A 13,011-nucleotide genomic window follows, 5' to 3' on the forward strand; every position below is an offset into this window, starting at 1 on the left:
GGGGTTTTACAGGGGAAGGCAGTGACTTATGAGTTATATCTGACTTGCACCAACAAGGTGAAAAACAGAATCTGTTGTTGTTACATTGACAGTAGCTGAATAGATATGCATTTCTAATTCTGGGGTACCCTTCTTCAACCAATACTAACAAAATGCCACCAATGACTAATCAAGGCTTTCATGTATGTGGGCCTGGGGTGGGGGAGCACATGTGGTGAGTAGAATGAGTGCATTTAATAAGGCAAGGAAGAGCATGGTTAATCTTTTGATGTGAATAACACCTTCTTCCTCACCTTCTGGTCTTCTCCCTCTAACAAAGCAGTCTGGTATCAGCTATACCTGTTCTGTTTCATGTGGTGAAATGGATGACTGGGACAACAGTGATGAGTTCATTCAGCGACTGGATTTTTCCAGTTGCGGTGAAGAGAGCGAAGACAGAAGTATAAATGAGGCAGATGCCCTGAGCTCAAGCCCTGCCAAGAGCTGTGAGTTCCAGAAGCGGCAAGGGAGCAGTCCTCTGCCAGCAACCCCTCAGAGAAAGCTTAGTGAGATTTTCCTGACGAAAGCCTGGCTGAGTCCTACCCTGAAGGCTTCCCCCGTGGTGAGCAGGAGCCGGGGTACCGCCGAGACGCCGCTGCACATCACCTGGAAGAAGCTGCAGCTGTGCGATACCCCGCACACGCCCAAGGTAACGGCGCCCCCAGCGCCCGGCCTGAGAGGGCACCAGCTGCGGCGTGCTGGGGCAGCGCCGCCTGGATCGTGAGGGGATCTGTTGCTAGCCCCATGGAAAGTGTTTTTCTTCCAGCGTTACTGTTGCTAGCCTTCTATTCTTCTCTTAGAAACTTGGCCCACGAGTTCCTTAGGTACGGAATGGTTTTTCTGTGGGTGTGAATAGAAACCTGTGTGTGGGAGCAAGTGTCTTGACTCTCTCCAAGCTGCTAAAACTAATTAGTTGGTACTGAGTTTGTCTGACTTAAAGAAAAAAAGCATTCATGTTCCTTGGCTGCCCGCATGCCCCTTGCACTCTGCTAAGGGGAGTGGATGTCAGCAGCATCACTGTAGGAAGTGTGTGCTGTGCTCCCAGAGGGATAAATTCTTCTTTTTGAGGAAAATATTATTTCAGCTTGGAAAAAGGCAGCTACCCTGACTGCTCTGTTCAGCACATTTTTTAGATGCAAGTGAGTTTTCTCTTGAAAAAGAAAGTTGGAAGTGGCATTGTGGCTGGAGTATATCTTGTATGGCAAGCCTGGATTGCCTCCAGCCAGCTTGTTGGCCAGTGATGCTGATTCTCCTTTTGTGTGCAACTGAGCTGCTTAGTGAACTTGGGAAAACAGGACTTTGTTCTCAGGGTACCCAAATCCCCTGTGAAAGGGTAACGGATCAAAGTGTGTTTGTGGAGGAAGGCTAGACATCTTCCTCTGTGTTGCTGTCCTAAAATGGAACTTGTCTACTGATCTAGTTGCCTGGGACAATGATCCCAGCCCCTATTTTTTGTGAAGCTTCTTGTAGACAATACAATAGAGCTACTTTTTGTCTTCTGCGAGCACAAGTGCAGACCTGGTGCCAGAGGGAGAAAAGGTAAGAAAGCAGAGCCACATTTAACTGCAAAGAGATGAGTACTGGAGGCCCAGCTACAATGCGTGGCAGAGTAGGCAGGTGTTTGTGTTTTGGAGACTTACACAGTCCTGGAACAGATTGCTTGAGCTAGTTATGGTAGCTGCCTTACGCTGTATGGCAGCACCTAATCTCTGATGTTACAGGAGACAAGTCTGCCTGATTAAAAAATAGAGCCCTAGCAGAGCAGATGGGAATTGCATGCATACAACAGCAGGCTGCAATGGTATCTTAGATCCATTTCTTGACTTGTGGTTATACTAGAACATAGCTGCAATTCTACAGAGCTTCTAGGCTGCTGGGTGAATTGGGTTTGGACATATACTGCTTTTAATACATCCATATGCAGAACTCTTCCATTTGAGAGCAAGGAGATGCAGACCAGAGCCTAAGAAAGTGATCAATCACTCTCAGGGTCATAGTAAACCAGCATCTGAACTTCCAAGTATGGTATAGAACTAGAAGGATGTCCTAGAAGTAGCTGTGCCTGTGAGTGCAGCATCAATCAGGTGGATGCAGGATACTGCATACAGATCTAGGGACTTTAGTTTCAGAAACTTTCAACGAAAGAAGGAAGGAACTCTAGATATGAGGGGAGATGTGGGTCCAGGATCATACAAGTGCGACCACTGTGGGATTGAAAAGATATACAAGTATCATGATAGGGAGAGTTCCAGGTTCTTGAAGGGCTTTTAACTAGAAGAAAGGGATGTTTTTAAAAACTGTTCTAGACCATATACCACTCTCTTAAATCTGAAAAGTCAAAACCAAATATTTCAAAAAGCTGATGGTTACTGAAGGGCCAAATCATGGAAATTAAGTAGATTTTTTTTGTCTTCACATCAAGACTGAGTGCTTCTCTGAAGTTATGCTTTACTCAGACCCAAGGTTTTGGACTAGTAGGTGAAACCAAATGGCCCATCATCTGTGGGAAGCCGAACTATAGAAGATCCAGGGTTCCTTCTGAACTTAAATTTGTGAAAGTGTTTTTATTTCTTGAACTGTCTTACGGTCACTTTGCCAGCTGCAATATTTCTACAAGTATTTCTACCAACTTCCCCTATACTAATGCTGCTTGTTGCTGGGGAACCTAAAGGAAAATTGAGTCATGTTCTATCTCATCTCCTGACAAACCTGTCCTGACCAAACTGATGCAACGGTTCATGCTTGACAGAACTGGGTCTTCCATGTTAATGCAGCATGTGACACAATTTCAGTATCTCTTTAGGTGTGAAAGGTGAGCAGCTGGCTCCCCTTGAGGACTGTGCTTGCCAAAATGGCTCTGCAGGCCTCACCCAAGCAAGCAGGGGATTAGAGCCTGAAAGGGCTTAGTGAAGAATGTAATACTGTGTGGAGGGAGGAAAAAATTGTCAGGAGTAAATCAGGGATTTAATGATTCAGCTCTTGTGAGAAAGGGAGCTGAGCTCTCCTTGATTTGCAGGAGAGCAAAGATGTGATTCTGACACAGCAGCAACAAAACCACTTTGATAGCTTATCTGCCACTTTTTTTTTTTAATACAGAGCCTGTTATCAAAGACAGCTTTTCCTTCATCTGGGACAAAGGTCCTGCCCAAAGGCTTCCGACATCTGAGGTTTGCTCCTGATGCTGACTTGGACTCTACCCAAGCTCCTCATGTCAACATTAATCCCTTTACACCAGAGTCGTATCGACAAATGCTATTTCTTCCTAATGGCAAGAGAAAGACCAGAGGAGAGCTGTAAGTGAACTACTCTTAAATAACAGGCTAGAAGGAGACTGTTTGAAGAAGATAAATAATGGAGATATTTAGTACCTGGACTTACTTGCAAACAATGAATCATTCACTTCCGTAGTATTAATTGGTGCAGAGCAAACATTAGCAGACTTACAAAGGTAATAGAAATATAAGTAAACTCAGTAATTTCCTCTGTTCAGAAATGTAAGTGGAGGATCAACAACTAATCTCAATGCTCTGGCTGTAGAAGAAAATTGTACCTCTTTACCCGTGGTCAAGAAAGAGTGGAGCTTGACTCTGTTATGCATATAGCCACAACTCAGGGGAAACAACATACATATTTGAACTGTGATACAGCTTTTAAGATGGGCGTAGGCTACTGCTGACCTGCAAAAGTTCTGAGTCTGGCTTGGGTTAACCAAGACACAAACTCAGTCAAATATCTGTGTGCTACAGTGAGGTTCAGCTTCCTTCATGCCCCAGCTGTAACATGCTCAGCTGGGTATTCCCCTTGCAAGCAGAGTGGGGCAGTTTTCTCCTTCACTAAGAGCTTGTTGTCAAGCTACATGGGAGATGACCTTGCACCAGTAATTAGGTGTCCAGGGGAATGATGTCCCTGAATGATACTACCGTCCCGTGGGCACTACTGAAGTTGGTATGTGGAGGCTTTCTAAAAGACTTCCTAGCCTTTGACCACAATCTTTCAGGCCTCAACTAGAAACTCATTGTGTATTAACCACTTTACAAAATACGTCTTTAATTAAACTGTGAAACAAGGTTTGGAGATTCTCTTGACAAATGTTTTCATTTCAAATCTCAGTTACATTGCTGCACTAAAATGATACATCAAGACTTTCCCAAACTTCTGTTACAGGAGAAATCCTGATCCAGAAAGCCAGATAAAGCAAGAGCTACCTACAAAGGTGAGCGTCTGTGTATCCCTCCTCTCCTCCAGAGAGGATAAGATGCTTGTAAAAGTTTGGTGCTTGATAAAAGTTATTCTGCTACTGGAGTATAAATCATTGCCCATGACAGAGGATGAATGCCTATGACAGAATAAGCTGTGTTTTATGTTAAAATTTGAGACAGGAATAATTTCTGAGTCCATCTCTAAAGGAAACTTGTACTAAAGCAGGTCTGAAACTTTGAGTAATACTAAAACTCATTGATTTTGGTCAGGAGGTCTTCCTAAGAAATGTAATTTGTGTTCCTCAGGGGGAACTGTATTATTGAGGTAGTATAAAGAGTGGCTGTACCTCTGTGGTTTGGAAAAGCAGGTGTATTGCTGTTCTTAAGCATCCGTGCACTGAAGCGCCTTTGGATGTGCATGGAACACGGCGTCTATATTGCAAATGATACATGCATCTGCACTGCAAAACTGAGAATGTTGAGCTGAATGGCTCTGATGGGGAAAAGTACAGAGGGTAGTGTTTCAATTGCAGTAGTCACAATGGCAAACTTCTGAAGCAAGGCAGCAAATTCCGTACGCCAGTAGGAAAATGTCCAGCTGGAGGGGTGTCTGTGCCTTGAGGTCCCAGGGAAAGCCCCAGCACAGCTTATGCAGCTACAGGGCAGCGAACACTGCCTTACAACACAAAACCAAGTTCTCTTGCTGTTGCTGGCATCTGAACTTCTCTGGTAAAGCTCAGCAGCGGTGTGTGTTGGCCTGGCTGCATGGGGCAGGGTGTGAGGTCTGCCCTGGCAGAACTGGGGAGCTGGTGTAGGAACCTATGTTCCACAGCCTGCTGCCTTCTTCCCAGGCTTATCTGGGGGAAGCTACTCATCCAGCTGGCTCCTCGAAAGCAAGCCAAGCCTGAATTAAATGTGTTCAGGTAAGGTAAAAATGTCAATTTTCCTTAACAGCCCCTTGAAGGAATTATTTTGTCTTCTGTGAAGTAGGTAGAATAGAGTTCATTGCAATTGTGAAATAATTTGGCTTACTGGAAGAATAATGGTCCCCTCTAGCTGAGGCGACTGGTATTGCAGAAAAAAAGGTCTCCCTAGAAAAAATAGAACTGCAGATCTATCGGCTATCGAGTAACATCCAGGCCTACCACAACTATTCTTTTCCTTAGAAGAAAGCCTCGAATAACTTGTGACTTAGTGAAATAGTACTCTGCTCGAGGGATAATTAGATTGCGTATACAATATAGATATAAAATTGTGTACTAGGAGATATCTTTATTCCCTTAACTTTAAGATACTGTAAAATAGCTGCCTTATGAAATGCAACCTGTTGTGAAGAGTTTCACTTCTTATTGGCTGTGAGGACTCTTTGCCCCCACCTTTTAGGGTCATATACCATATACTACAGCAATCACAACAGTGGTTTCTGTGGAAACCACCATGCAAAATGTGCCACTGTCTCTGTAAGGGATGCAGGACGATGAAGGAAAAATCACTTAGTCCACTCTCTCATTGTTCACTTCATGCACCACTGCTTATCTCTTCTTTACATATCTCCCCTGCTGGCAGCCACTGCTCTACAAGCAGTATTAGTGGCTTCTATTTCCCTACTGGCCATTACTGTAGCTATAATGATGTTCCAGCTGTTCTGCAGGCTTCCAGCTCTCTGTGGGAAAGTGGCTTCTGGTGAGAAATCACTGGGAATACAGACAGAGATGCTGAGACCTGCTAACCTGCCATTAGTCAACAGCTGGTGCTTCAAACCTGATGAAAGCCTGAACTGATGCAGAATGTCTTTCCTGCAGGCAACCTCAGCTGCCAGAGTAAAGCAGACCTTACATAGCTGGGGCTCTGTGAAGCTGACACACCAAGCTTCTCTCCTGAGCTCAAAAGAGGCAATAGCTCTTATTTAAACAAATTCAGTACATGAGTCTGGCAAACTCAGAAGTACTGCGCTTTCACCTACCAAGGCTTAGTAATAGATCATCTCAAGTATGCAGCAGCTGGGCAAAAGCCAAACATTTTGTTGCTGTCTGCTGATCATCCCTGACTATATCAGCTGTGGGTCTAGGAACTGGGCATGCCTGCCAAGAGGTGGTGTGATGGTAGTAACCCAAAGAGGCTTAGGTATGTACAGCCAACTAGACTACAATTCTCCTTAGCTGCCATTTCTGCCTCCGTGGCTAGCAAGTAAAGATTTAAAAAAAAAGAAACCCAAAAATTAACAAAACAAATAACAATGCGTAAACAAAATACCCCACAAAAAATGATCTTGGGCTTGTTTGGCTCTTAGGTGGTCAAAAAAACCCCCACAATGTGCTTAAGTGAAAAGTAGTATTTTAAGAAGAACTGTTAGTGCACCTGCACATATGCCTGGATAAACATCCAAAATGGGAGAGGACAAAACATGGGTGCTCTGTGAGGACAAGTGCTACATAGATGTAAAAACATGAGAGTTAAAAGACTTAGATAATAACACATCATTTGTCTTTGCTGTTTTTGTAACCTTGCAGAGATACCCTCTGAAAGAAAGCAATATGGTTTCCCGCTACCAGAAGGAGTTCCTGGAAATAGAAAAAATTGGTGTGGGGGAATTTGGCTCTGTCTACAAGTGCATCAAACGCCTTGATGGATGTGTTTATGCCATCAAGCGCTCCAAAAGGCCTCTGGCAGGATCCTCAGATGAGTGAGTGTGCTAGCTAGAAATTGCCAGTTGAAATGATGGGCATGTTCTTGGGAGGTGTGATGGGGAAGGGGGAAGTGTGGATCTAAAGCTATCTGAGGGGTGGCATGAGCAAAAACTGTCTCCTCTTGCACTCCCAAGTAACAGTTGGGAGAGTGGGGGAAGTTATCACTTTAGGATATTGGATATAAATGTCTGAGGGAAGAAGTCACATGTATTGCAAAGCAAGATGACAGCTTACCTGAACTCCTCAGGTCCATGCATCCAGTCTCTTTAAAATGAAAACTGTGAAACAATTCATTTGTAGTATGTCCCTGCCCTGCTGCATGGCCAGCTAGTATTGTCCTGCATACTAAAGCAAGGACTTTGAACCTGCCTTTGCCTCTTTAACAAAAGGCTTGCTCAGTGTTTTGTGGGTTTTTTGACAGCTGCTTGAGTGAGAGCAGGTTTGCTTCAACAGCTGTGAGACCCAATCTGTCTGCCAAAACCCAAAAAGGTCTTAAACACCTCTGCTTTCCCTTTTACAAGCAAGGCTGCAAACCAGGGCTCTCCTCATGGCCCAAAGCAGGGCCCTGGCACACTGTCACCTCTGCTTTTTCTGTGTGCTTCTCTAGGCAGCTGGCACTGCGTGAGGTTTATGCTCATGCTGTCCTTGGACACCACCCCCACGTTGTGCGCTACTACTCGGCATGGGCAGAGGATGATCACATGATTATCCAAAATGAACACTGCAATGGTAAGGGTTGTGACACTGTCAGAGGCTGAGATCTCAGGGTGGGTGCAGTTACCTTCTTTTCTACTTAAATACAGGGTGCTTTGGTTTATAGCAAAGCAAACTGCACTGGGGCTGCAGTTCCATGGCGAATACAGTGAGGGCTCATGATATTTTGACAAGTCCCTGAATGGTGCCAATGTCTTGCAAGTAGTGAATACCCTCTAATCTGTGGAATTTTAAAACTGCTTCTCTGCACTGGCTGGCCTGGAAGAGTATTCCCCATGCTAATGCTTAGAACTGCATCTGGGCCTGCCCAGGTACAACCTGAAACAAGTGACTCAAGAGTAGCTAAGTGCTATATATCTTGGAAACAAACCCTTCTTAATGAAAAGGAGTAATGATCTGGGGAGTGGGTACCTGGCTGAGATGAAGGCACCTTGCATCTTTGCTAGAAAGAAGGGCTCAACAGCTGTAGAGGAATGGAGCTCAATAATGAGGTAAAGAGTAAATGGGGTGCTGCAGGCAGGGTCATACACTCTTACTTGAGTTTTCCCTTGGCCCTTATCACTGTTTGGGAGACATTACAAGAGACGCATCTGGCTACCAGAGGAGCCAAAGGCAAATAAGTAACTTTGGTCTTTCAATTGCTCCTGCAGTTTTGGGGCTCAGTGATGATAGCTGTTTGGAGTAATGATGTCACATTTGGTGGCATTAACCGTGAAACATGGTGATTGTTGCTGCACCACTGATGTGTTTCTGGCATTCTAGTGAATGAACATCTGAGACTAAAGGAGAAGTGGTGAAAAGCAGTCTGATGGGGGGAGAGGCTGTGGTATTTCCTAGTCCTTAAATAGCCAGAGTGCATTAATAGAGACCCACAAAAGTGTTTGTGTCAAATGTTACATTCTTCAATCACAAATCTGCTAGTGGGAAGCTTAATTTCCTTGCTCCACCATTCATATACCTGATTTTTGCCTCTAAGCATGGCAAAATTAACTTTTCCACTGTTCACTTGCAGCAGCACCACTACCACGTCAGCCCTTCTGGTTCTGTAGGTAGAGCTGCAGTTGTTCAGTCCTTGGCAAGCAGGAGGCAGGGCACTCCCAGGCAATGGAGAGGCTGAAGCCAATTAGTGATGTCCAGGTTTGGTCATGAGAGCCCATATAGCTGGTATAGTTGTGGTTTGTCACTAGCAAGCCTGCAAGTGCTCTGGGCAATAGACTACTAAGATATTTCAAACTTGCTGCTCCATTAAATCTTTGTCTTAGGCTGATGGTTTTCACCTAGGTGGGAGTCTCCAAGATGTGCTGCTGGAAAATGCAAAGCTTGGCCAGTACTTCCCAGAAGCAGAGCTGAAAGAAATATTGTTGCAGGTCTCCATGGGGCTAAAATACATTCACAACTCTGGCCTTGTGCATCTGGATATCAAACCCAGTAAGTACAGTGCTCCTCTTCTTTGAGGGCCCTCCAAGTGACCAGCTGGGGTAGGACCTGCAGTAGGTCCTTCTGACTGGACCTATTACAGTGTTTCAAAGGAAGTTGTAACTTGTTGCATCAACTTGTTGCAGCTGAACTGCATCTTGTCCTAAAGGGTGAATGTCTTGTGTGGGTTTTTTTTTTCTTTTTGATCTTGCCACTACTGCTGCTGTAAAACTGAACCTTCTCTGATGGCAGCATTTTCCTTCTCATGAACTTAATAATCCTGGCTCATGGGAATTGCTTTCATACTGGTGTAGCAAGTAGGGCTGCTAATGAAGATGGGAACTTCCTTATTTGCTGATGTCTTGTTGCACAACACTTGACCTTTGCATGTGAGAACTGGAGTGGGAAATGAATATTTATTGTACCTACCTTGAGGGATTAAGTTCCTGCAAAACAGAGGCGCAAGCTTTCCTCTCTGGAGCTGAGGGTGGGCACCTCTGGGGCAATGCCCACCATCGTGGTCACATAGTTACAGTCTGAGAACAGAGCTCCTCTTTTGAGCTGAAATTATGCTTCTGGTGTGGGGGGCAGAAAAGCTGATTACATTATGGTAGTTTATGCCTGATGTACAACTGTCAGCTGTGTTGCTGAGTATGTGAGTTGGGCGGGGAGCATGTGCATGGCTTCCCTGGCTGCACAGCTTCACTTGCTTGCCAGGTGGGATTTTAACAAAGTTGTCAGGCTGCTGCAGTCTGGCTACTGACACCACACTATTGCTAAACTTCACTGTCTTGCAGGTAATATCTTCATCTGTCACAACCTGGTGGCTGCAGGTCCTGCTGGGCAGGAGGAGAGTGACAGTGAAGATGAATTCTCTTCTGGTGTGGTGTATAAGATTGGTAGGTTTCAGCCCACTTTACAACTGGCTTAAGATGAGGTCTGCTAGCTACTGCTTGATGCTGCTCTGTCCTGCTGGCTGAAGATACTCGCATACAAGGCAGACAGCACAGTCCTGAATGCTTCTGCTACTTACCAGAATTAATTCCTCTAAGGAGACAAGGCCTAGAAAATTCATGTGCTTGTTTCCAAGCCCAGATTCCTGAGAAGCAGGTTTGCTCTCTTACTCGATATTTCCTGATTGCACTGTTGGTGTCTATAAAATACAAGCTTTTATCAATGGAGATCTACATCACTTTGCTCCATCTGCTGCCTGTTTTTTGTCTCAGGTGACCTTGGCCATGTGACTTCAATATCCAACCCCGAGGTGGAGGAAGGAGACAGGCGGTTTTTGGCCAATGAGATTTTGCAAGAGGTACAGCTGCTGGCTGGGCAGTGGGGAGAATGGGGTGGTGAGCAAGTGCAGAGAGATCAGTTGGAGTGAAATCATCAGTCTGGCATGTTCCTTGCCTTATCTTTTTTTTGTCTGTTCGGGCTGTAAAATCAGCAAAATTAACACTTTAAAAGACCCACAAATAACACCATTCTTGCTAATGTAAATATTTAACACATTCATAAGTACATTTATTGCAACTAATTCCACCTGTGAGGGATGAATGGCACAAAACCTTTATCAGTTTATCATTTACACCCAGCTGAGATGAGACTCAGACTGCTGGATGTGATTACTGAGGAATATATGCACCCAGACAAATGCCTTGTACAACAAGCACTGATGAGGTAGCGTGGAGGGGTGGGAGGCACAACACAACTCTTAACCTGACTGCAGTTTTGCCACTCTGGCCAGTGAACAAAAAGGACTTGCTACACAACAACCAGCTTGACTGTGTTAATCAGCTTTGGGCATTTAAGTGACAGTATCTTCCCATGCTGCAAGTGGATTTAGGAACTGTTAGGTCAATATATCACATGCAGTCTTTAGTTTGAGTTGGGCATGGCTAGCTTATTGCCTTGTGGTGAAGGCTGGAGGCCCACATTTGTTAGGCCGTACTCTGGATTTGTTGAAGTGATCCCAATATGGGATCAAGCTCCTCAGCACTGAGTGAAAGCCAACATACTCTCTTTGCTACCAGTTCTACCTGCTATCAGTCTTTTTATCCTAAAGAGAACAGCCAGCTGGGATGGCGAAGGTGGTGGTATCATACATATACTTGTTCAGCTGTTTCTTTTTGAGCTGGTATCTCAGCCCACCTTTGTTCAGCTAGCAAGATGTTCCCTGTTTGTCTTCTCTCCACAGAACTACTGCCATTTGCCAAAGGCAGACATCTTTGCCCTGGCCCTCACGGTAGCTCTCGCAGCTGGCACGGCACCCCTGCCTCACAACGGGGCCATGTGGCACCATATTCGCAAAGGCAACATCCCACCAATCCCACAGAAGCTTCCTCGTGGCTTTCTTCAGCTCCTCAAGGTGTGAAGTAGTCTTGACAGTATGCAGGCTTTTCTATTTGGCATCTGACAGAGAGAGTATTAAACCCTGGACTCCTTTACCTTCTAGCTCATGATCCATCCTGACCCTGTGGAAAGACCTTCTGCCACAGCTCTTACTAAACATCCAGTTCTCCGTCCTTCACGTGGAAAAGCTGTGCAGCTCCAGAAGCAGCTGAACGTGGAGAAGTGCAAGACTGCCATGCTGGAAAGGTAAGGCTGGCTTGGGCATAAAGGGCAGAAGGCGTGGGTGCAACAAATGCTTGAATGTAGGGTGGTAACGTTGGGAGACCCAGTATGCAGAAATACCCAGTCAGCTCCTGTGCCTGGAGCCGGGAGGTTGATGGAGTTCTAACAAGGACTTGTAGTGCCTGAGCAGCTGGGGTTCACTATTGACTTTGGCTGCGAGCTAAATTACAGCAGTGAACTTCCATGCCCAGTGCAGCCACTGGTGATGGAAAATGCTGATTCAATACGAGACCAGTGGGCAGATAAGGAATTGATACCCCACTGAGGTAGTTGTCCAGCACAGAATGGAGAGAAGTGGCAGATATCCTCTTTGTCCTTGCTCCACCTCACTGCTGCTGGTAATAATGTTTCGAGGTGCTGAGATCTAGGAACTGCCCCACCACATCCCTTAGCACAAGTCAGCTGGGGAAATAGGTTTTCCATGTAGATGGAGAGCAGCAAGCATCTGGGGGAGGGTGTGTGTGTGGGGGGGGAAGGCAACACAGAAGAAGAATGTGCCTTTGTTAGGTATGTGTGCTGCACGAGGTGGCGCTGGTCTAAGTTCCAACATGGACAAATATCTGAAACAACTGGAGAAAAATGGAGCAATGGACTGTTCATACTGGTGCCAATGTGTGGTTGACCTGATGCATAGTTTCGTTTGCTAAACCTTCCTGTTCCAGAGTAGAAACTCTGGAGATAGCTCGAGTGGTCCTTGCATCCCCCTCTGGGGTGAAAAGTCACCAGTCTCCAGGAATGCTGGAATACTGCAGTAACCCTCCTGTGCAAGACAGTTCATAGCTTTCTCCTGTAGCTGATGGGGATTCATGCATGACGTGGTTTTCTTCCTCTTCATTCCATCTTGCCCCTGCAGGGAACTTAAAGCAGCCCGCCTTGCCCAGACTCTCATGAAGAACCAGCCCTTAGGAAGTGCCAAGCTGCAAGAGTCTGAAACCTCTTCTAAGCAGAACAGCAAACGCCTGGTGGGAGGGAAAAGCTGCCGCTCATTTAGCTTTACTTTGGGTTACTGAACTTCTGTGTTGTCCAAAAAACTCTGGCTGCTGAATGGCCCTGTGAAAGCAGAGGGTTTCCACAGACCAGTGCCCCATATTAGCTCTCCCTGTTGTGGTTTTTGATTCCCTCATTAGTTTTGATGAGACATGGGCAGAGGGCAGAACAGCTGTCTTAGAAGTGTGAGATCATGGGATTTAAGATTATTGTCCTCTGTCTCTTACCTGTTTTAATTTCTTGTGTAACTGGTCTTGTTCTAGACTAAGAATAGCTTTGCCACACAAGGGAAAGGATGCTGTTTTCTCTACTTGCTTCCTTTTTTTTAGTTGGGCCCT

General features: G+C 45.4%; 1 protein-coding gene across 1 annotated transcript; it reads left to right on the plus strand.

The window, feature by feature from the left end:
• Positions 1 to 361: 361 nt before the first annotated feature.
• Positions 362 to 12,696, plus strand: LOC103778267 (wee1-like protein kinase 2). The gene is made up of 11 exons (XM_008945843.1): positions 362 to 688; positions 3,136 to 3,332; positions 4,204 to 4,252; positions 6,749 to 6,921; positions 7,533 to 7,654; positions 8,921 to 9,067; positions 9,853 to 9,954; positions 10,282 to 10,367; positions 11,250 to 11,420; positions 11,508 to 11,650; positions 12,540 to 12,696. The coding sequence occupies exons 1-11, from the start codon at positions 362 to 364 to the stop codon at positions 12,694 to 12,696; spliced, it is 1,674 nt and encodes a 557-aa protein (XP_008944091.1).
• Positions 12,697 to 13,011: the final 315 nt, after the last annotated feature.

Source organism: Merops nubicus, unplaced genomic scaffold, assembly GCF_000691845.1.
Source record: "Merops nubicus isolate BGI_N331 unplaced genomic scaffold, ASM69184v1 Scaffold53688, whole genome shotgun sequence".
NCBI classification, from domain to species: domain Eukaryota; kingdom Metazoa; phylum Chordata; class Aves; order Coraciiformes; family Meropidae; genus Merops; species Merops nubicus.